The sequence below is a fragment of the Manis javanica genome, chromosome 10, assembly GCF_040802235.1.
Source record: "Manis javanica isolate MJ-LG chromosome 10, MJ_LKY, whole genome shotgun sequence".
Taxonomy (NCBI): domain Eukaryota; kingdom Metazoa; phylum Chordata; class Mammalia; order Pholidota; family Manidae; genus Manis; species Manis javanica.
The window spans coordinates 80,170-104,875 of NC_133165.1; the positions used below are offsets into that span (position 1 = coordinate 80,170).

General features: G+C 46.5%; 1 protein-coding gene across 12 annotated transcripts in view; it reads right to left on the reverse strand.

Moving 5' to 3' along the window:
* NPRL3 (NPR3 like, GATOR1 complex subunit) overlaps positions 1–18,335 on the reverse strand; it is a 35,164-nt gene extending 16,829 nt beyond the window's left edge. Inside the window, exons 1-8 of one of the 12 annotated variants that reach the window (XM_037001765.2) lie at positions 18,162–18,320; positions 17,889–18,038; positions 14,952–15,021; positions 10,837–10,875; positions 7,187–7,316; positions 5,863–5,937; positions 1,384–1,537; positions 51–132 (exon numbers count right to left, since the gene is read on the reverse strand). In XM_037001765.2, the coding sequence (XP_036857660.2) occupies positions 51–132; positions 1,384–1,537; positions 5,863–5,937; positions 7,187–7,316; positions 10,837–10,875; positions 14,952–15,021; positions 17,889–18,006 (668 nt within the window). In that variant the 5' untranslated portion in view covers positions 18,007–18,038; positions 18,162–18,320. Of the gene's footprint in view, positions 1–50; positions 133–1,383; positions 1,538–5,862; positions 5,938–7,186; positions 7,317–10,836; positions 10,876–14,951; positions 15,022–17,652; positions 17,865–17,888 lie in introns of those variants that run through there. The other 11 variants (XR_005056881.2, XM_037001767.2, XM_037001764.2 and 8 more) reach the window with 11 other exon arrangements.
* Positions 18,336–24,706: the final 6,371 nt, after the last annotated feature.

The following is a 24,706-nucleotide window of genomic DNA, read 5'->3' on the forward strand; positions in this document are numbered from 1 at the left end:
AGCCCCCTGAGGAGCTGCACTGAGGGGAAGGGGTGTTTGGGCCTTCTTACCTGTCGAAAGCCTCCTTGAGGTCCCTGGCTAACTTGCACTTGGGCAGGATGTGATGGAACGGGGACTGAGGACCACCATTTGCTGCAAGAATCACAACACAGATGCTTTTAGAGCCTCCAAAGAAAGGAAACTTCATAGGCTAGAATGGAAAATACCCTCCGGACAAGTTTAACTTAATTTTTGAGTAACTTTAAGCCAAAAATGAGGACGTTCCACACTGCTTTGCACAAAATCTGTGCACCCCATTGAATTGAAATTAGACTTAAGCTGGTTTGTTCAACTACTCTGATATGTAATATTTGTCTTTAAACTTCACCACTGGCCCCCTGACACCACAAGAACAAACCATCTCACTGGCTGCCCCCAAGGCTTCTCAAACCACCAGGGTCATCTTCCATTTCAGTGACCAGGTATTCAATGCCTCGTTCTACCCTTTCCCCTGCACATTTATGCTAATGCAATTCATTTTCATGATTGAAAGACTTTTGTTAATCCTTTCTTGTACATGTCTAACAAAAAAATATGTATACTTACACTGAATTTTTAAAAATTTCCTGTGACGAAGTCATAGACTCTAAAGAGACTGTTTAAAAAATAAAACTTCTAGATTGTTATTAATTACTACATAACTGGCCAAAACACAAGTATTTTGACAGCTAACTGTCAAACATAAAAACAAATTCTTATGAAAACACACCTGCATGGGACATGCAATGTATAGCGATCACGACTTTATATCCATTGCTAAAATTAGACTGGGTTCACCTTCAAATTTGTTCCTGGTTTTATCGGTTGTTAGAGGTGCTGCCCTAAGAAGATGGAGGTGGAGAGATTGTTACAAGTAGCTGTCTCTCTGCACTTTGCAATGTTTACGGTATAAAACCACATGGTGATCTACAGCAAAATCTAGACAGTTGGTAACTCAATTAGGTTCTCCTTCAATGTAGCTGAAAGTGAAAGACTGGAAACCACTCAGCTTGCCAGCTCAATATTCCCGCCAGCCCCTGTGCATGTCCTTGCGCCACAGGGAAACATGTCCAGTGGGACCAGGGCCAGGCCAGTGGTGCCTGAGCTGTGTGAAGAGTCACCATGCAACAGTTTGTGGGGGAGGACGTTTTGAGCTGAGAACTCAATCCCACACATCAGTTCAGGGAAGTGGGTCTATCCCTGTGCCTGAGGGGAGTCTTCCTGGGCACCCAGGGCATGCTCAGCCTGGTGTGAACATCACGGAACCTTTTGGTACCATGTGCAAAACTGGACTGAGATCCCTGCCTCAAAAGGCTGCCTGCTCGGCTGTGGTGTCGGTGTGGGAGAGGCTCCCGCCTCACTCACTGTCAGCCATGGCGGACACCTCGTCCTGTAGTGCTAGGATCAGCTTGGCCTCCCGAGTGAGGTACTGGCAGCGGTGCTCCTCATGCTGCAGCGCAGTGGCGATGCGTCGGGAGAGGTTGTGCAGACAGTTTATCACCGATGGGTCTGCATTGGCCTGCAGCAGAGAAGCCACACGCAACTCAAACACAGAATGCACACTCAGGTAGGAAACACACACAGCAAAAACTCACAGCATGAGAGAACCCTTCTCCATGCCTGCTCCCCAGGTCGCTCTCCAGGGACCAGTGCTGTCCTGTTTCCCGTGTCTCTTCTAAGGCCCATCCATAGAAATACTGGTCGGCTCACAAGCCTATCTTAGGAATGGATGCCTGCATGGCAGCACAGACATGGCTCTGTGGGGTCTCTGGTGGGGGTGGGGGGAACACAGGCATTTCTGTGGAGCAGGAAAAGGCTCCTACACCAGGCCAGGGACATCCTGGAAGGCAGGGAGGGTACACAACAGGCATCTAGTCTGTGCCTGACAGGGCAGCCCAGTGGAGCAGCTCAGGGCACAGATCTGTCTGCTGCGTGACCCTGAGTGACAGGCTCCCATCAGAGAAAAAACAACAGTTGCACCTCCCTCATCAACTGGTCTAACAGGTTACGTGCCCAGAACAGAGCCTACCCTGAGCAAAACCCTGGCAGTTTATGGTCACCAGTGTACTGATGACAGTCAGTGGACAGGACTGCGCTACATGAGAATTCGGTCACAAAGCCCATGTTTCAACAGGGACACAGAATAAGTATGATGAACAGAAGCAATAGGCTAACTGTTCATGGAACGCTTTCTGTCCTCAGGATAAGCAGCTCTTCCCAGAAGAAGTGACCCAGAGAGGCCAGCAGGCTCCCTTGGTGTCCCTGCGCTAATTCTGGAACCTATCAGGGGCTGCAGTAGGGCTGGGCAAGCACATCTGCCCAGGCCAAGGGTGGAGCAGGCAGCTATAGTGTCTGTGAAGATGCTCCACAGGGCAGATAACTGGCCAATCATGACTCAGTGCTTCAGGAGGTCAACAGGGCAGCTGAGTCATCCTACGGGGTGGAGGTGGGAGAAGGGAGGGGATGAATGGTGCTGCTGATTAGAGCCTTGGGTGATGCCTCCTACTTCTGTTTATCTGACAGGCAGGGCCCTGCCCACTGAGTGTCCACAGCCAGACTTCTGGGCCAAAACCTGACCCAGACTCATTAAACACCTTCATCACCTGGCCCTGGAGAGGTTTTCTAAGCCCCTAGCAGATCTCTTGTTCACAAATACAACTCACATCTGGTGGCACACCTGGGCTGCAAAGCGGACTGAGCATCACTCCTATGCTCTGCCTACCACCAGGCACCCCTCAACTGTATCACCCCAAATATGCAGAACTGGAGGCCTCGGTTATAGGGTATATACAATTGTTTTAAAACCAAATACATGTTTAAAGGAATCTGTGTAAACCTACTCCCACCAGCAAACCAGAGCTAGAATGATCCTGGGCATGTGATTATTCCCTTGAAGAAGGAATCCAGTTACATTTGAGAGCCTGAAGCTATATTAGAAGTCCCACTGGCTGGAACATGACAGTTTTAAGTCAGATGCCCCACATTCCCAGATGGGCAAGGTAGTGCTCACCCTGGTGAGGCCCAGTGACCGGCACTGACTGATGAGGTAAGCAGGGGTGTCCTGTGTGGCTGCACAGGCCGGGCACCACTCGAGGTGCCCGCTGAGCCCGAGGCTATGTGTGGTCACACTGGGAAAATTACCATCCAGCATTGCCAGCCCTGAGCAGGAGTTCTTAATAATGCCACACTCGTCCCATATGTGATGCGAAGCAGCATGCAGTTTAGGGCATCGCCTGTGAGTCCTTTTAGCTCCCAAAACTTGAACCCAAATGTGATTTGGCCTTCAGAGATGACATACAGTTTGCAGGAATACAGGGACAGAGAACAAGTCTGACTGCACCATGAGATGCGACTAAAGCTGGAACATTCAATGGGGCAAAGGGAGGGAAGAGTGCTACACTGGCAGAAACCAGGAGACCCAACACCCCACACTTTGTGAGCTGGTTTTCATCCTGGTTCAGAGAGGCCAACTGGAAAAAATGTTGGGGCAACTGAGGGAAGTTGCAATGGAGTAGCTACCAGCTGATATTATCTTATGGCAAATCTGTCAGGTATGAAAAGGGTATTATAGTCTGATATTAATGTCCACATTTTATAGAGATACCATCTTTAGTATGTACGATATAAGGTCTGGGATTTGCCTTGAAATACTTGAGCAGCAAGGAGGCCGATGCAACTAGGGTGCAAGGGCGATAGCTGCGGGGCCCCAGAGATGGGCGGGTGAGGTTTATCAAACCACTGTCACTAGTTTAAGGTTTGTTTAAAATTGCTCAAAGTATACATTTCTACATGCTACTTAAAAGAAGAAAAAATCTTGTCCACCCTAAAATACCAACCATTTACATATTTTAAATTCCTCCCACTCTTCAACAGTATGGCGGGTGCTATGTGAAGTCCTGTGACCATCTTGTTTCCTACTGCTTTAACCTGGCAGTAATCCATACATACTCTTCTAGGTTCTGGCCCCAATCCCATTGCTCATCTTCAATGGTCACAGGACGTGCCAGTATATAGTGACCACCACCTTTTCTAATTGTTCCCCAACTACTGGACACCAGAATTATTTGCAGCTTAATTATTATCATAAACTCTTTAAACAACTTTAAAATCTGCTTGTTTTCTTAACTGCTATGTCTAAGGGTGTCATACATTCTGCTATCACACACTGCTCCCCAGAGATGAGGGCCCGCCTATGACATCTGGGGGTGGGGCTGTCGAGAGGACATGGCTGCTTCTCAAGGCCCATCCCACAGGGGCTATCAGTCCTGACAGGTGGGTAGCATTCGTCATTGTTTTGTTTGTCCCTTAACTGAGTCCTCCGTGGATGTCTGCATTCTGTGATTACACAAGGACTCTGAAATGCAAGCCCTGCAAGAGTGTGACAGTAGACAGTAGAGATCTCCTGCGACCTCACACCCAGGGACGGCCGGATTAACAAACCCTCTACTTTCACTGTGTACTTCTTTGTTTATGATCAACAAGGCAGGCTGGTTTTAAAAATTAAAAGGAGCTTTTCTCCAGCATCATTTCGACTTCGAGCTCTTCACACTGAACTCTGTGGTCTCTACAACAAAGAGCCTCAAAGGAAAAAAACACCTTGAGACTTAGAATGGCATGTAATTTCACATGCTCAGTCTCATTTCTGCTACTCTGAAGGTGTTCAGAGTATACACTGTTCCCTGTCACTAAGACCCAGTCACTTTCTCACTGATGCTTCTGTACAAAAGCTGCAGTGTAGATCACATATGCCTAGCCAGGAAGGACTACTGGATTCTTTGGTGGAAACCAATAGTGGGATATTTCAGAGGAACTCCATTATTTAACAGTCTCTGAATAGAAATTTCCTAGGTATTTCAAAGACCCTTCATAATACAAACCAGTCCTTAGACAGGAATGCTTCCTATGTTACTCTGGATACTTTTATTTTGACAGCTTAATTGAAAACAAATTTCCTGTAACTAGTGAAAACACAACTTTAGACAGTGCTGAGAACTGCTTTAAGAAACAATTAGGCTTAATTATTTAAAAAAATGGAAAATAAGCATGGGCAAAAGAGACTGGAACCCTCGTGCATTGCTGGTGGGAATATAAGATGGAGCCGCCTCTGTAGAAAACATCTGGCAGGTCCTCAACAGGTGTAACAGAGTTCCCCTATGATCCAGCATTTCCACCTAGGCATATATCCAAGGGAGAACATGTGCGCACACAGGAACTGGTACACCAATGTCCTCAACAGCATCGTCCCTAAGAGCCAAAGGGCAAAACCAGCCAATTGTTCGCCACCTGATAAACTATGCTACGCGTGGAGGATGATGTGGCTTGGAAAGGAATAAAGCGCTGATACACTTGATATACTTACTGGATGAATCTCAAGATCATTACACTAAATGAAAGAAGCCAGATACCAAAGGTAACATATCGTAGGATCCCATTTACATAAAACATACCAGGCAGGTAAATCCATAGAGACAGAAGGCAGATTGGTGACTTCCAGGGGTTGGGGAGGGGAGAGAATGGGGAGTAACTGGTCTCTTTTGGGGGCAAGGAAAAGACTCTGCAACTAGATAGTGGTGATGGTTACAAAACATTTTTACTGGGTGCCACCAAACTGCACACTTTAAAATGGTTAATTAAATGGTAAGGTTTTATGTTACATATATTTAATGAAAGAGAAGAAAGAAACACTGAGGGGTACACTCTTCGAGCACTCCAAAGGGGCTGGTGCCATGCCCATGGCAATCTGACTGAGGAGGTGACACAGTCACTGGAACTGAAATGCTGCCATTTCCCCTGCCCCCTGCCTGGACCTGCCCATGCTCTTCAGCCATATGCACAAACACTCACCCTCAGTGCAAACACCACGTTAAAAAGAATCATGGTGGGAGCTTCCCTTTTTGGGGATGGATCTGTTTTTGAGACCTGTAAGAGAGACATCATTCTAATGAATGAGAGGTACCAGTTTCCTGGAAAAGCTGTTTATTCTATTTCAGGCATGGGAGAAGGTTCCAGAATGTAGTGGAAGCAGAGAAAAACAGAGCCCTTGAGCCTATGAGAAGCAATCAGCACCTTGTACAGAATGCACGGGCAGATAGAGTCATAGCTGGGGTGAGTTAAGAGGGTCAGTGCTATGACCCAAAGTGATGAGACTGCCCCGGTCAGTGTAAGTGTGCTGAGGTGCCCAAGGGAGACAGATGGAGATGGGTACAGTGCATGGACTGTTCTCTGCCCAGACCCTCCCTTCCTCACTGCCATCCCAGCGTCCACGTGGGTCTTCCCAGGCTGTCTCTGCCTCGTATGACAACTACTCAGGACACTTAAGAGACAGGACAATGCTCACAGCCAGCAGAGAGGGCTCCCACTATGGCACTCAGTGAGCCCAGGTCACAAACACCAAGCTGACTACAAGTCTTGCCACCAGGGGGCATAGGGCCACTCCAACAAGACTCGTCATCACCCCTGCCTGTCACTCCAGTTCTTCAGGGCCTGACTGCTGAGAGGCTGCCAAATCTCCCCTCCACCACGTACAGGCCATCAGTGAGGACCCAGCCCCATCTGCAGGGGACTTGGTGAGGAGGGAGGACTGATGTAGGGCTGGGCGCACCCAGCCATGGCCCCACCACCTGGCACCTCCAACACCTCAGAAGCTCTTTCCAAGGACTTAAGTCAATGGAGATTTGAGGACAACATAACAGACCCTTGAACTATTTCTAGATCATATAAATGGAGCTAAATCTTAGCCTATCATATCAAAACCCTTCAGAACCTGAGTGATGTCTTCACTAATTTTTCCTACGTGCAAAGGGCTCACTGGCAGGTTCTTGTGGGCAAATTCCCTTGGGTAACAGTGCATCCAAAACTGTCAGTACCCCTCAGTACTGTAACTTTTCATTCATCAGAGAATAGCACAATAATAAGGGCTAAATTAATAATAATATTGCTTATACCACTAAATAATTACAAAGAAATTTTCCAACACTTTATATAAAGTTCAAGGGTCTGACAAATGCTATTAAACTTATACACTTGGCCTCGCCTAGAAACAGACATTCCATATATATGGGGAAGCCATGGTATGCAAACAGCTGATGACAAGCACCTGGTCAGGTCTGCTGCATGACAGCTGCCTTCACCAGAGCCAGGAGAACCTCCACCCCCCAGGCGGGCCTACCTGTCCCAGAGCGTGCTGCAGCAGGGTCGGGTGCCCAACAAATCGCACGTTATCGATCTTCAGTTCAAATTTCTGACCACACATTTCAGACTTGGTTGCCAAAATTGTTGCCAGAATGACATCTGAAAACCTTAAAATTAAAAAAGGTAGAGTGGAAATAAGTTAACAAAATGTCACAGCACCACACCCGCTGCCGTAAGAGAGGAAGAGTCTCCGTATATGGCAGATTCGTGTGTGGAGTGTCTCTACCCCCACCGTGGACCTACAGGCTTCTGTCAGAAACTCGTTTGAAGCAATCCCAAAGATTAGGGACATTAAATCACCAGAATTACAAGGAAAAAGGCATGAGAAGCACAGATGGAAGGCACATGCTGTCATTTCTGGGCATGCTCTATGAAATTCAGGAGAGAAACCAGTTGCAGTTTGCTTTTAAAGGGAGGAACAACAGCTGGAGCTGGCACTGCCACGAGGAGCCCCTCATTAATAACGCTCACAGGCAGTGGGGGGGTGCCTCTCCCAACTGGCCCAGGTTCATTGGGCTACACCCCTCCACCCCCAGGCCCCTGCCCCATGCTGTATAAAGAGTGAGGGAACAGCACTAACTGCAGCTATTTTACCTTCCTCACACACGGCTGCCCAGCCTGTCCCTATCCTAAACACTCCAAACCTTCCAATTCTTCCTAGGGAAGAAACCTATAAAATGTACAAGATGTGCAGTCTCAGTGAGATGATAGGAACGCGGGGACTGGAGGCCATGAAGCAGGAGGAATGGCTATGATGTAGGTGACAGCAGACTGGGATACAATCTCCGGAACATGCTGAATGCACCCCTTTCCAAGGTGCCTCTGTACACTTGTTTCCTTATTGCCAACCTGTTCATTCCTGCCCAGAGGATACCCTCCCTTCTCTGGATAAAGGAAAGTCAACACAGGGAGGAGAGTGATGGGGTGTGCAGTGCAGACTCTTTATCTCAGAGCCCAGGCTCCCAGGGCCTCCGTTCCAGAAACACTGACGCACAGTGTGTCTGATCTGATGCCAGAAGGAAGACAAGTCCTGCGCTCATTTCTCCAGCTAGGAAAAGCATTTCTAGTCTCCAGGTCAGAAGGGTACCTTGTACTGGGGAAGGTGGCTCCAGTTCCCCCAGGGCTAAGCTCTGCCTGAGCAGGGAGACCCCTATAACACTAAAGCAGCCATTCGAGGGCAGATACTCCAGTGTGTGTCCTGGGCCTCTGCTGAGGAGCTGAGGTGAATCAGGCACCCTACCAGATGTTTCTCTCCTGGAGGACCTGGGGAGGGGTCGACCAACACCAAAACTCTCCCCTTTCTGATAGAACAGGTCTGCTGTGAACCGCTGCTTCAGATTAACTTTGAAAGAACAAATGACTTCGGGATAAATGATCTAGGAAGGGGCATTCACTCTGGGCTCCTTACATATGGCAGGGCCCATCACTTAGCATGACAGGAGTGGCCTGAAGTCAGCCTGTGCAAGAGCACTGCTGTGGTCAGCCTGCACACAAGCCAAGATGATCAGCTGTGGACCCTCCCCAAGCCTGTCCCCAGTGGGAGGGTGGGAAGCTAACTGCCAAGGCCTGGGGGCAAGGGAGTGTCCCATGGGCTTCTAGGCTTCCTCCATGGCTGACACTGTCCTCTAGGTGTCTCAGGCCACCCTGCAGCCACAAACCAACCAGATGCAGAGGGTTTGGTCAGAATGGTTGCCCTGCCTCTTGCTCAAGCAGGACTATAGTTGGACCTTCTGACACTAGTTCTGTCAGAGACATTCTGGGAAACGTGGGACCCACGGCCTAAGCCCTTGTTGCCCATGTGGGTCTCTCTTTTCCTGGAATACTGGTCTTTAAATAATTTGATAATTGTGATTAAACCAGAGATGGAAGATTTAAATATCTTACACCATAGGCAATATATGGTTTCTTGAAAACTCTAAATGGTTCACTCTGCCCTGTAACACCTGTCTGAGGGACAGGGTGGTGGTGAGGGAGGGCTCCGGGTGATAAAACCCTAACAAACACTCCTGCCCTAGCAGTTGATCGAGAGCCAACACTTCACTTCCTATCTGAACAAATAGAGCCCCTCCACTCTGCCACCCAGTGACTCAGGGACATAGAGATAACGGATAGAAAACCAAGCTGTCACCACTCCAGGGAGTTCACTTTTTCTTGTGATATCCAAAAATCTCTATTAAAAACCTCTGCTCTGTCATGAAGAGCCACAAATGGGCCTTAGCCCTGGAACTCAGCTACCAGTCCAGAAACCTTAGTTTGGCTGTCGGATTGGTGCTGAGTTTCAGAGACAGGCTGTGGTGGCCTCGTCCATATCTCCACATCTCCAAATCCAAAGGCACCCTTCCAAGAGCCAAACAAAAACAGCCCTTCCCACCCTGAACCCACAGAGGCCAGGGTCTGCATAGGGAGCCCCCTGGAAAGCCAGGGGCCGCTGAAGTCAGAAGCCATACTGCCATAGGGGGCCATTCAGGGAGGCCCCCTGGGTGGCCGACAGGCGGGTGTTTCACCTCTCTCCTTGTCTGAGTAAGTCTGGCCCACAGAGGAATCTTCTCACCACAGCTTATATTATACATTTATGGTTAAAAAAAGCAAACACTTGCACGGCTTTACGTTTTATATTATGTGTCTGATGGCATGTCACACCATGAGATCTGGGGGTAGAAGACATAACTGTTATAAAAAGCAAAATAAAACAAAAACAAGCAAGATATTTCTTTATTGTTTTCAAAATTTATAAAAATCCTTTCCCCTTGTTTTGAAGGTGAAAAGCCTTGTAAATATATTACAGCACAATAAAATAGCTGTCACAAAAACTAACATTTCTGTAGTAATTCAGAAATTTAAAAGCGATAACACACACACACACACACACACACACACACACATCTAGGAAGATGAGCCAGCCCAGGTGCAAAACAGACTGAGACGTTCCACACCTACAGATACAGTGGGGAAGAGGGCTTGTTCTCTAGCTTGGCCAGAAAGTGGTAGGGAGAGAAAGCAAGGGAGGGGGTTCAACTCTGTCCCCTCCCATTTTGGGGTCTTATGAATACTCTGTGCACCTCCTACGTCCAGAGCAGATACCCTGGCAGGCAGACAGGAGGGTCCCACCTCCTGGAGAAATGCCAGGTGAACTCTACAGGAACATTTTTGCCTCTAATGAGCACAAACAGCACCGTCACATCGAACGCCTAGCCTTTGGGAGAGGCCCCCACTAAACCCTCTGAGGAATGAGGACAAGGAGCAACGCCCCTCTAGGGGGCAGCAGGCCAGGGAGACAAGAAACCCTGCTCCTGCTCACCTACCACCTGCATGGGGCCCCTGGGCCTGCCGGGAGGGAGAGGAGGTATAAGTGCACACCTGGTCCAAGAAGTCTCCCTGCTGCCCGCCAACCTTGCCTTGGCCCCTTAGGTAATGAGAAACAGCTCAACAGCTCCAGGTGGAGAAAGGGCAGGGCTGTGGGAAGCCTGGGCACTCGTGAGGGATCGGGGCAGTGAGGTCTGAGCCAGAGCCTGTGTGCCTCGTTAGTCATTCTTCAACATTGAGGGAAATCAGGAGTTAAGCACAATTACAAGAAAAGAAGGCAGCAGGAATCGAGGCAGAAAGGTGGTGGAGAAGTCTTGGTCTTACCCTGCAACCAATTGCTCATCGGTTGGAGGACATGGCTCGCTGAAATGGGAATAGGACCATCAAGACCAAACAAAAACACATTGATTTTTAAAATTATGAAAAGTTACAAGGTTGTTTTATTAAACAGTATTAAAGTCCACCTGAAGTACCACCATTAGGTGTTGACAACTGAGGTCAAGGCTAAGCCACTTACCAGACAAGAAAGAAAATACAGATGCTCCCCAGGTTGAAGACTTACCACAGTTTTCCCCCTAAAGCTCAAATCCTCACATGCAGTTACAGGCTGGATAAAAATCAGAGTCAGTTTACAGAAGCAAGAGTAAGGCTGAAGACCTGGGTCAGAGCCCAGTGCCACAAGCATTGGCTGGATGCCTGTGCATACCTATTTAATCTTTCTGATGAAAGAGATTCTCTCTCATCAAATGAGATCCCCAGAGGTAAACGTCTTATGAAAACTGAAGAATGCTACTGAGTATCTCAGCCCCAGCTCTTGAGACCCTGTGACTTCTGCCCAGAACGTGACAGAGGCCCTTCAGCAGCAGGGCAGCTGCAGCAGAGCCGTATATACATGTGCTGGAAAACGAGTGACGACCTCTGCACTGTCCGACCAGAGATGTTAGAGCTATTTAAAAGGGCTAAAGTTCCTCTGCATTCTGGGATATTGTGCTTTCCAAGCATCCTGGAAACAGAAAGTAGGCCTGAACCACAGACTGGAGACAATGCCAGAGGAATGAGAGCCTGCCATGACGCTGGACCATGCCTACAAGGCTGCCCTACTGGGCCTGCTGCTCCCCACCGCTCTCACTGAGAAACACATATTGCTAAAGACCCACACAAGAGAAACATACAACAAAGGGTCCCGGTTCTCAGCAGCTCCCCAACTTTATCTCATCAGTTTGTAAAGCATTACAACTCTGTCTCCTACAATTAGACCAGTCACAACAAAATCCCTTTACTTCAAGAGAGAAGGAGACCATGGGGCTCCAATGTAAGTAGCATTCCACTTCTGCACTGGGGTGAGGTGGTGACACATTAAACCCCACAGGCATGTTTTACAAGCTGAGTCTGTCTCTCTGAGAGAGGCAGAGCCATCATCAAGTACTCCCACCAAGACCTAGGAAGCAGAGGCAGATGCCCTGCCACCCTCATGCATCTTACAGAAAGAGGACAGCAAAACTGTGGCTCACAGTCTGAGGAACCTGCGCATGATCACACACTGCAGGAGGCAGCCACTCAGACCCAGAAGCCTGCACCTGCACTTGTTCCAGCAAGCTGCCCTGCAGGGATGCGTCAGTTTGCACTCAGTGCCTGAGCCAGGAAAGGCACGGGAGGTGCCCCAGCTTGGGGACAACACTGCCTGTCCACATTCTTGCTATGGACCTCAGCTCCAGGAAGGAGGGGCATCTTTCTGATGCATCTCAACACACATGCGAGTAGAGGCAAAGCCACTAAGGGAGGCCGTGGTGGAACCCATGTGCACCTGGTGTGGGGGAGGTATGTGCTGTGTGCTGGGGCTCGGGTCTAGCCTAGGGTGGACTATGTCCCAGAGCTGGGCCTACTGCTTGGCAAAAGGGGGCCGAGCCTCAGGAGGGCAGCTGTGCTACCTGATTCCACTGCCCCACGATGCCAACTGAGAGTTAAACAGTAGAGAAAGAAAACTGCTACAGTTCTGGGGAGGCCTTCTGGATGATGTCTAAAGTTGAATGATTTCAGAATGCTTTGAAATAAAGTCGACTCTTCTTCAACCCACCAGCATCTCCTCTGAGATAGGGCCACAACACTGACCATGATCTGTAGAGAGAGGCCAGAGAAGGCCACCCACAATAGGATGGATCCTGCTCACAACAGCCTTTCTGACTGATAATCTGGCATTCTCTCAGAGCTCTCTTGCTAGCTTTTGCCCCTGCCAATGTGTGGGACACATGATGAGATTAAACATGAGCTCCCTGGCTCCTAAACCCAAGTAACAGGAACACCACCACTCTTCTAAGCTTAAATTTCAAGACTTAGAGAAAATGCACAGTATTCATCTTCTTCTCTCTCTACTGAATTCTAGAAAAGGGTTTTCAAAAAAAAAGACTGTTGATTCTTACATTCTAAAACACATCATCTTAACAATTCATTTGTAAGACCAGCCCACTCTCTAAGGCAATACCATCCAAAAGAACTCTCTTAGTGATGGAAATATTGCACCACTCAGTAAAGTAGTCACTAGTTACATGAGGCCATTGAATGCCTAAAATGTGGCTAGTGCAACTGAGGACTTGAATTTTATTTAATTTCAGTTCACTCCCATTTACATGGTCACCCTGGCCAGCGACCATCATCCTGGACAGCGCAGCTCTGCATCCTCACTTCTCTAAGGCAGCTACCGCCACACTCAGAAGCTACCCATGTGGCCTGTTCAACATCATTCAGTCTGGGAAACTGATAAGCTGGAACATTTCGCTGGTTCCAAAAGAACCTTTGAGAATGACAATCAAGGAAAACATAGACGAGTATGATGCACTGTCACTGCACTGCTCCAGAAAGATGTCTGAGCTGTGACAGGGCTTCCCCAGGTGCCAGGGGCTTGGCAGGCCTGTGACAAACCAAAGCTGGGCCCCTAAGGATATTCATCTGCATCTCTGAAAACATTAGGGTGGGGGTGGGGAATGGGGTTATCAGATGTTATAATGTCCTAAAATTAACAACTCAAGCAATTCTTAAATCTAATGAGAGAGAATCTCTAGAAAACCAGTTCTTCTTAGGGAACAAGCATGATAAGATAGGGAACCATCCCAACAGACCCACAATGTCTTACTCTCTTTCCATGGTTTTCTCTCTTCATTACCCTAAATATTGAATTAATTCCCTTGAAAACATCCTCAATCTTTGATTATAAGCCTCTGAGAATTAACTGCAGGAATTAGGTGCTGCCAGCCTTCCTAGAAGTCCCACTACACAGACCATTCCAAGAGCTCTTTCTGAATCTTAAGCAGCTTAAGCCTGACACTCTGCAGAGCCTGCACAAAGAGTGGCAGGCGGGCAGCCAGCCTTACTGTAAACTGATGAGGACAAAACACACCCGCCCCACGTGAAGGGCAACAGTTTTCTATATGCCTGTAACAAACAAGAGTTTGTTCCAAGTTGCCAACTACGAAGGATAAGACAGTCACAGTCCTCTGCATCAAGCAGAACAACCCCTGGGATGTCCAACAGCTCCCCACACCTCCTGCCCCTCCTGCTGGTCCCTCTTCCAAAGTCCACTACGCTCATAGACAGTCACTGGTTATGCCAGAGGCCCCTAACATCCTCACAAAAAAGAATAAAAAACACACTTGTGGAAATGCACAATACTGCGGGTGGTGTGCAGCCTTGTCAGAGAACAAGGGAAACATAATAACATACTGTGTGGCAAAAGCCCAGTGTGGGAGCTCAATTATTTCCCATGAGACAGGGGAGGCTGTCCTTTATTTACTCAGTACCCCTGGCTGGGCTGAGGAAAATCCAGGACAGGCAATTTGCAATCCTTCCTCCTTCATCTGGGCCCATGTTACCATTTACTAAGCTTTAAAATGAACATCAGAGGCAAAAGTGGTCATCTCTTATTTTTGCCACCCTGACACCACTTCCCAGAGAGAGCAGGCAAGTACACATAGGAGGGACGAGACCCACCTGTCATTCATGCCCTAGAAGAGCCAAAGGTCAAATCAGCCCTGGCTTTCAGCTCACATCACCACCTGGATGGGCTGTGCTGTACCTGAGCACCTACATCTGACTTCTGGGCACATGCTGGAGTAATAAGGTCTGAGGTCAGTGCCAACATCTACTTTCCTCCATGTTTCTCCCATGGGAGATAAACGAACTACAGGACATGGCCTCATCTGTTCTCCAACCTGCTGTACCTACCAACCAACCATCTCTGCAGCTGGAACATGCAACTGAATTATGCAGCAAGCCAGAGATTAGCAACACAATCCCCAGCTCTGTGCTACTTGAAACACCCACCAAATGGAAAAAAAGGACACGGGGTTTCTCAGGGGAGAAAACATCTGGGTCAAAAGGAGGTGAGGCTTTGCCCAGGCCTGAGGGTAGGAACCAGCCCCATCACGGACTGACTGCACAACCCTTACCTTGAGTCACCGTCCTGGTCATCGACATGGTCTCCAGTGTTGTTAACAGCATATCTGCTACGAGGCTTATCTGAGTGAAGGCAGAAAGGGGAAAACAGCTATGAAAGCAAGATCCATCCACACAGAGGATGACTCTGGAGCCATTTAAAATGATGGTTTCTAAAATGTGGTAGATACACGTGATGGAATATTATTCAGCCATAAAAGGAATGAACTTGAAAACATTATGCACAATAAAAGAAACCAGACACCAAAGAACAAATATTGTACTTCTATGAAATATCTACAATAAGCAAATTCATAAGCAGAAAACAGATTAGAGATTACCAGAGGCTGAAGGCAGGGAAAATGGGGAGTTACTGCTTAATGGATACAAGTTCAGTTTGGGATGATGAAAAATTTTGAAATGGACAGTGAGGATGGTTTCACAGTATGGTTAGTTATGGTGAATGTAATGTCACCAAACTATACACTTAAAAATGGTTAAAACAGCAAATTTTACATATACTTTTTACCATAAAAATATTTTCAGAAAAATGTATGGTTTCCAAGAAGTCAGGATAACATAGGAAATGTTTTTGCTACTAAGTTAAAAAAAAAAAAAGGATCATATACATCATATTCATATACACATACATAGACACACACCCTGTCAATGTAAGATGGCAACTAGGTTGGAAAAAGCATTAAGGAAAAGAATTTTTAAATAGTATACCAACATCCCCCATAGACACAAACAACAATACCTTTCCAAGATAATAAAGTTTAGAGACCTAAGGATTAATTTAAATTCCTCATGGGTGAGTTCTTCATGGGCCTCTTTCCCAAAACAGAAAGGGCAACAAGAATGAATAGAAGAAATACTGTTCTCAAATGGGAAGATCCAACATAAAGACTGTCTTCCCAGAAGATCAACACATTTAACACAACATCCAAAACAACACCAACAGCTTAGGAGTGAGGCCTAACACCGCCAATACTAACGCTTTTAGGGAGAAGCAAGCAAGGACAGGAGGATACTGACAAAGAACTGACAGATAGTGTAACAGTATAAATAAACAAAGGTGCAGTAACACATCACTGGGGAACCCACAGATCACCGGGAGAGATAGGATAGGTAAAAAATGAAATCAAACAGCATGAGAATTTAGCATGAAATAAAGGTAGCAGCACTGATCAGTGGAGGCAAAGTGACTTATTCTATAAAACAATGTTGGGATTAGGTAACCATGTGGAGGAGAGAATTAAGTTGGCTCTTGAACCTACCATTCTCTAGCTGTGGGGCCCTGTGTCCCCACCTCCTTCCTCGCCCATCACAGCACCTGCTTCTCAGGGCTCCAGGAGGAGCACACAAAATTTTCAGCAAGTGCCCAGACAATACCAGCTCCTAGTAGGAGCCTTCATATTATACCAAAAGAAACACAAGACGATACACGTTTGACAGGAAAACACAAGACATTCTTTTTGTTAATAACCAGGGAAAGCAGAATACCTTTCTAGATATAACAAAACTCAGAAACCATAAAAAAAAAAACAACACTGAAAACTTGACTCCATAATAAAATCAAACTCTACATGGCAAGAACTAGAGAGAGGCAAACTGGCTAAGAATGTACGGCTTTGTCAGACAAAGGCCTGTTTTTAATTCTAAATAGATAAAGAGCTCTTTCAAATCTACAGGAAAGAAACACAAGAGGAAATTGGGCAAAGGTTATGAATAGGTCATTTACTAAAAATTAAAGCCGAAGGCAGGATAACATGCTCACTCTCTAACATAAGACAATAGCACATTAAAACTACCACTAGATTTTTCACCCATCTCATTAACAAAGATAGAAAAATGCAATTAAAAATAAAATGAATACGTTCATTATCTCCTCCATTCAAACCATCCCACTTCTGGGAATTGATCCTATATTCTGTGAAATGATAACACATACACAAAGGGTGTTCATACCGTTTATATTAGCCAAAGATTGTAAACAAGTTAAATGTATGTCAAAAGAGGAGTGGACGGACAAATCACAGTATGTTCATCCTATGATTCTGACAATTCTGAATCTACAGCCACGGTGTAAGGTGAAAATGAAGAGGGCAGAACAGTGTGCACAGTGTGTTCACTTCATTCTTGTAAAGCCACGTGTACCTCCTTCCGTATTTATGTACAAGGTTCTGGGAGATGCACAGAAAATGGAAATGGCAGCTCCCCTACAACGTAAAGGGTGGCTGCGCCTCAGTGGTGGGAAAGAACTCTCTATTCATAATCTAAACTCATTTGTACCATATTAACAAGGTAAAAAGTAATTTAAAAATAAATATAAATGACAAGCTGAACATTCATGACAGGAGAGAAGCTGAAGCATCCCAACGTCCACGGGGAAAGGGTATCGCTCTCACCACCCAGCAGTGTGCTGTGACTAAGAAGGTGGTTTCTGTTTACTGAGGTGGAACCCTGCCAAGGCACAGTGTTCAACGGAAAAAAGAGCGACTTCGGGACAACACATTTGTGTGAGGAAAAAATCTCCCTGGACACAACACTGTTTTTTCTACGGACGTGTATTTGGTGTCCATTTACAGGAGGGCAATTACCAAACTGGTAAAGGGGTATCCCTGCGATGCGGACAGAGCGAACCGGGTGGCCAAGGAAAACCTCGGTCCTTCCCTATTTTCTCCAAGCTGAATACATTCATATGATGCTTACATATGCTTTAAAAGGCTGGAAACAATGATGAAAAAAAATGATAGTGGCTTTGGCACGTTGAATTATGAGTGATTTTTCTCCCGTTTCTTATTACGTTTCTATCGCTTCCACACACTCCGTAACGACCAGGAATAGGAAAGAGGAAGCGACTTCCGTCCCGAGGCGCGAGGCGGTGAAGGCCGGGGGCCGGCGCCCGCGGGGCCGGAGCGCCAGGCCCTCAGCCGGCGCCCACTTACTTGTCTGGGACGCCGGGTGCCCCTGGCTTCTCTGGAAGGGGTACCTGAACAGCAGCTTATTGCCCCTGCTCCCCGAGCTCACCAGAATCACGCTGATGGGGCTGTTGTTGTCCCCCATTCTGCCCAGGGCGGGCGGCCTGAGGACACGCACTGGGGCCACGGGCAGGGTCTCTGAGGGGGCGCGCCGGGCCCGGGGAGAGGGGAACCCGACGGGGACGCGCGGGGAAGAGGGAGGGGACCGGACGGGGATGCGCCGGGGCGGGGTGAGGAGACCTGAAGAGGGCGCGTCGGAGGCCGCGGAAACGCCTGGAGCGGGGAGCCAGACAGGCTAGTGCAAGCGCTACAGTCGCCAAACCCACGCGCCACCTAGTGCGTCGCGCCAGGCTCGCGAGACTTCCGTGACAGAGCCCAAACACATGCAGCACTGGGGCTCCAGCCGCCCGTGTCTGCGCAGGCGCGGGTAGCTGTGTGCGCAGACGTTGGGGGCCTTCTCCGGAAAGCTACGTGCAAGCGCTAGCGCACGCGCGTGACCCCTCCCTCCTGGCGCGCAGGGAAGTCACCCAGCGGAGTAATCAGGAAACGCGCCACGTCAGCGCTCCAGTTCTAAGCCGCTACCTCTAAATGTCGCTTTCTTCATTACCAAAGTAACACTTGCTTTGGACAGAAAGGTCAAAGTCAAGTCATTTAAAGTACAAAAATAAAAAAGTACTGCATGTAATTGTAGAGTAATGATAACAAAATTTTTAAAAATTAAAAAGAAATAAAAAAGTAAAAGCCTCTTGAATGGATCATAGACCTAAACGTAAGAGCTAATACTATAAAACTCCATTAAGAAAATACGCGGGGGGCTAAATCTTCGTAAGCTAGACTAGGCAATGGTTTCTTAGATAAGACTCCAAATGCACAAGCGATGGAAGAAAAAAATTGGGTTTCATCAGTTTAAAACTTTTTGTGCTTTGAAACTGAAGAGTCCTGACTCAAGAGTCTGGGCATAAGCTACTCCATTTTTTTAATGACTTCGTTCTGTGACCTGCGCACGGCCTGCTTTGCACACAGCCGGCTCTGCACACGGCCCGCACTAACTAGTATGAAAGAAGAATAAACTTGTACTTTGGGGTCTCCACCTGCGCGTGCGAGACCCCAGCATGCTGGCTACCCAATAAATGCTCTTGCTTTTGCATCCACGCGTCTCCCGGTTATTTGGAGGTCGATTACACGGACCCAACAAACCACCACCAAGAGAGTAGTAACAGGACCCTCAAAATGGGGGGAAATATTTGCAAATCATGTATGTGATGAGGGAATTGTACCCAGAACATATTTTTTTAAAAATACACGCAACAATGAAAAGACAAGTAACCAGATAGAAATGGACAAAGGATATTTATTTCTCCAAAGAATATAGACAAATTACCAATAAACACACGGAAAGATTCCCAACATCATTACTCATGAGGAAAATGCAAATCATAAACTAAAAAGAGATGCCATAGCACATCCACTAGGCTAGCTATATTAAAAAGACAAAATAAATATTGTCAAAGGAGGTGGAGAAATTGGAATCTTTACACAGTGCTGATGGGAATGTTAAACGATGCAGCTACTGTGGAAAATGGTCTGGCATTTCCTCAAAAGGTTAGAGTGCAAACCATTCCATTCCTAGGTATAGACCCAAGAGAAATCAAAACATAAGTTCACACAAAAACTTGTATGTTCAGAGCAACATTATTCATAATATCCAAAAAATGCAAACAACCTAAATGTCTATCAACTGATGAATGGGTAAACAAAATATGGTTTGATCCATGTAATGGAATAGTATTCAATCATAAAAAGGGATGAAGTATCAATATATGAATGAATCTTGAAAACATACATATTGCATGATACCATTTATATGAATGAATGTTCAGAATAGGCAAATCCATAGCCACAGGAAGTCATTTAGGTTGTCCAGGGATGGAGTAATTGGGAGGATGTGACTGCTAATGGGTCCATGGTTTTTTTTGGACTGATGAAAACGTTCTGAAATTGATTGTGGTGATGGGTGTACAACTCTATTAATATTTGAAAACCCATTGAAATGCACACTTGAATTGGGTGAACTCTATGGTATGTGAACTTTCTCTCAATACAGCTCTTTTTTAAAAGTCAAAAAAGGGAAACACCCCACCCACCCCATCCTAGTCTTCCTTAGGAGGTGACCACAGTTAACAGTCGACTGTTGCTGTTTCCCAATCATTTTCAAACACATCATTGTGTGAGAATGTAACCACTGGACTAAAGGATAAACATTCTCATTGCTGAAGTAAGCTCTTGCACTGAGGCTGACACAAATGTGTATTTTGCAGAACAGATTTGTGAGTTCAACACACCAGGGTGAAGCATATATACATTTGAAATGCCTCAGACTTTACCAACAAATTCATTGCCATGCACAGAGCTGCTTAGCATTGATTTCATTTTTTTCCAAAATTTCCAAGAAGGAAAATGGCGTCTTATTCTATGTTGCATGTCTTTGATTATTACTAAGGTGGAGAACTGTATCACTTGATTATTTGTTAGTGTCTGAAAACTGCCTCCTTGTTTTCCTTATGGGTTGTTTGTCCTCCTTTGACAGATGGGCGTGTTCTTTCTTTGTGAGGAATAGTTATCTGCTGTTCTGCAACACAGCAAACCTTTTTCTCAGTCTTGTATGTTTTGGTTTTATGTATGATAAAAATGTTTCTGAGTTCTCCCACAGTTCCCAGGAATGTCCCTGGAGTGGAAATAAGGGCACAGGAGCAGGACCCGAAGCTAGCAGAGCAGGGCAGATGGTGAAGACGGAGCCCGCTGTCCAGGGGATAACCAGCTGTGGCAATGGGGGACTTCCCACTGGGACATGGAATTGCCAGGTGCCCAGATATGAGGACCAGGAATGGCTCAGACCTTCTCCCAATTCCCCTGGCCATGCCGCTGCTCCACTGGACAGTCCCATGGTCTCAGAACCTGGAGAGCAGGTCGGTGTCCAGGGGCTCTGGAGTGAGTCTGTGGGCTGAGGGAAGGCCCAGACTGGGAGGAAACTGCCATTCTACAATTACCCACTGAGGGCCCACTTCCTGCTAGCAGCCTTCACAAAGAGCATTCACTGTTTTCTTTTCTGGCTCTTTGTTGAATATCTTTTCCTTGTAATGAGCATTGGCATCCAGGAAAGTGGAAGGGAGATCACCAGGATCTCAGCCCACAGAGGCCCTAGTCACATCCCTCCCCAGGCTGCCCTCACTGGGCTCAGTGCCAGGCTGTCCAGGCTGGGCTGGAGAGAGCAAGGTCAGAACCCCGCACCCCATCACCAGCAGAGCCTCAGTGGCCACGCCGGTCACCCTCAGTGAGCTGTCACGGAAGTCAAGAGTTCATTGTCACTCCCTGCCCGGTCCAGCCTGGAGCCAGCAGAAGGAGGGACTCCTGGATAGCCTGGCTGTGCTTTGGGCCTCAGTTTCCCCGCCAGTCACAGGGTTGGGAACAGACCTAGCTCAAAACCCTCACAGAATCCTGAACAGGGACACGCCCAGGGGCCAGCCTCTGCTCACTGCAAAGGCATTCCCCAAACTCTTCCCTGCTAACACTCCATACCTTTAGCACCCGATTTTAAATTTAAATAGCTGTCTTGTAACCAGTTTTTTGGAAGGTATGTGGATTCTTGGAAACTGAAACTGTTGACCCTTGCCCCCACCCCATCCCAGCCTGAGTACCCTCAGGGCAGGGCCAAGCCTTATCAGCCCTGCGACTGGGTCTGGGCTGATAGAGCCACCACCTTCCTTCAGCTGGCTGGGTGGGGTTCACAGACCCCATCTCCCACCCACCTTCCCTGCCTGAGTGTTCCTGCCTGCAAAGAACAGTAGCAGCTGCAGGAATTCCAAATTCACACTGCCATGTCCTGAGGCAGTGGGGCAGCAGATTATCCCTCCTATTCTAACCCCGACCTGAGAGATTTAAAAAACGAAACTGGTGTTGGAAAGGTTAATTAGTTTGTCCAGGGTCACCCAGGGGCTGCCTCTCAGGGGAGGGTCTGTAGACCCCTGTCTCAGCCTTCTGCTGAGTGACAGACTCTGAGCTCAGCCTCAGCTACACAAGTGCCGAACGAGGCTGGGGCTGGGAATTCTGCCCAGACACCACACATGTCTGTGTCCCGGAGCACCATGCAGGCTAGACACCCCCGAGTCTGCAGGCAGAAAATCAAGGCCCAGAGACAGAAGAGACTTCGTGAGCCCCCAAGAGCCAGCAAGCTAACCTGTAAGAAACCCCAGTCTCCCTGGGGTAACCTTCCCCAAAATTCCATTTCTTTATGTTAAAACATGTAATGATAATTAAAACTTTTCTCACTGGGTGTTTGGCACTGTGCCCAGGACTTAGAAAGAACTTGATGAATGCCAGCTAAATCAGCACACCTCAGTTCACACTACACGAAATCAGTCCGAGGTGGGTTGTCACCCAACTCTAAAGACCAAATAGTATACTTCTTAGGAAGGTAATCCTGAAGGTTCTCTTCAGCTCCATGTTCAATACAACAGTTATTCCACTTTTTTAAATATCAAGATAAAATTTTGAAAATGAAAAATTACACATTTTAAGGGGAACAATTCAGTGACATTTCATATATTCACAATGGTGTACGATTCCCATCATTATGTAGTTCCAGAATATTTTCATTATCCCAGAGGGAAACTTGGGACCCATTGTCAACCAAGAAAAGCAGCAGAACTGAAGTAGAACAAAAGCATTTATTTGGGGTCTCAGAATTGCAATTCGGGGAGCATAGATTCAGGGAGCACCCAAAATTGTGTCCCACTAGGAAACAAAAGTCAGAGCTGTTTAAAACAAAAAGGGAATGCTTGTATATGTGGTTTACAAAGAATTTTGATTGGTGTTGGTAACATAAAACTAATCTTGGCTAAACATAACTGGTTGCTAAGGCTGTCTCTAAGCGAAGTCTCTCACTATAGCAAGGCACACCTTGGAATATTTTCAGTTTAGCCCAAAAGTTTAAGGTTCCACCTGGTGAGGATGTGCATAAAGCTATGTCCTTGATGGCCTCCTGAACCCATTTTAAAGTCCCTTGACATAAGTGACTCCACTGTATTTCACCTTTAGCACCATTAAGCAGTTGCTCCCAATTCTCCCTCCTCCCAGCTCCTGGCACTAACCTACTTTGTGTCTCTACGGATTTGCCTGTTCTGGACATTCATGTAAATGGAGTCATACAATATGCAGTCCTTTGTGTCAGTCTTGTTTCACTCAGTATAATGTTTCCAAGGTTCATCCCTGTTGTACTGTGTATCACTGCTTCATTTTTACGGCTGAATAATATCTCATTGCATGGAAACACCATTATTTGTTTATCCATCCATCCATTAGTAGTCAATAGGATTTTTTTCCACCTTTTGACTACTATGAATAGAAAAGTACTTTTTTTTAAATTTTGGTATCATTAATGTACAATTACATGAACAGCATTATGGTTACTAGACTCCCCCCATTATCAAATCCCCACCACATACCCCATTACAGTCACTGTCCATCAGTGTAATAAGATGCTAAAGAATCACTACTTGTCTTCTCTGTGTTATACTGCCTTCCCGGTGCCCCAAACTCCACATTATGTGTGCTAATCATAATGCCCCTTTTCCCCCCTTATCCCTCCCTTCCCACCCATCTTCCCCAGTCCCTTTGGTAACTGTTAGTCCATTCTTGGGTTCTGTGATTCTGCTGCTGTTTTTTTCCCTTCAGTTTTTGCTTTGTTCTTATACTCCACAGATGAGTGAAATCATTTGATACTTGTCTTTCTCCACCTGGTTTATTTCACTGAGCATAATACCCCCAGCTCCATCCATGTTGTTGCAAATGCTAGGATTTGATTTCTTCTTATGGCTGAGTAATATTCCATTGTGTATATGTACCACCTCTTCTTTATCCATTCATCTACTGATGGACACTTGGGTTGCTTCCATTTCTTGGCTATTGTAAATAGTGCTGTGATAAGTATAGAGGTGCATATATCTTTTTCAAACTGGACTGCTGCATTCTTAGGGTGAATTCCTAGGAGTGGAATTCCTGGGTCAAATGGCATTTCTATTTTGAGTTTTTTGAGGAACCTCCATACTGCTTTCCACAATGGTTGAACTAATTTACATTCCCACCAGCAGTGTAGGAGGGTTCCCCTTTCTCCACAACCTTGCTAACATTTGTTGTTGTTTGTCTTTTGGATGGTGGCCATCCTAACTGGTGTGAGGTGGTATCTCATTGTGGTTTTGATTTGCATTTCTCTGATGATTAGCGATGTGGAGCATCTTCTCATGTGTCTGTTGGCCATCTGAATTTCTTATTTAGAGAAGTATCTGTTCAGATCCTCTGCCCATTTTTTAATTGGATTACTTGCTTTTTGTTTGTTGAGGTGCATGAGCTCTTTGTATATTTTGGATGTCAACCCCTTATAGGAAATGTCATTTATGAATATATCCTCCCATACTGTAGGATGCCTTTTTGTTCTATTGATAATGTCCTTTGCTCTACAGAGGCTTTTTAATTTGATATAGTCCCACTTGTTCATTTTTGCTTTTGTTTCCCTTGCCCGGGGAGATATGTTCATGAAGAAGTTGCTTATGTTTATGTCCGAGAGATTTTTGCCTGTTTTTTCCTAAGGGTTTTATGGTTTCATGACTTACATTCAGGTCTTTGATCCACTTTGAGTTTACTTCTGTGTATGGGGTTAGACAACAATCCAGTTTCATTCTCTTACATGTAGCTGTCTAGTTTTGCCAACACCAGCTGTTGAAGAAGCTGTC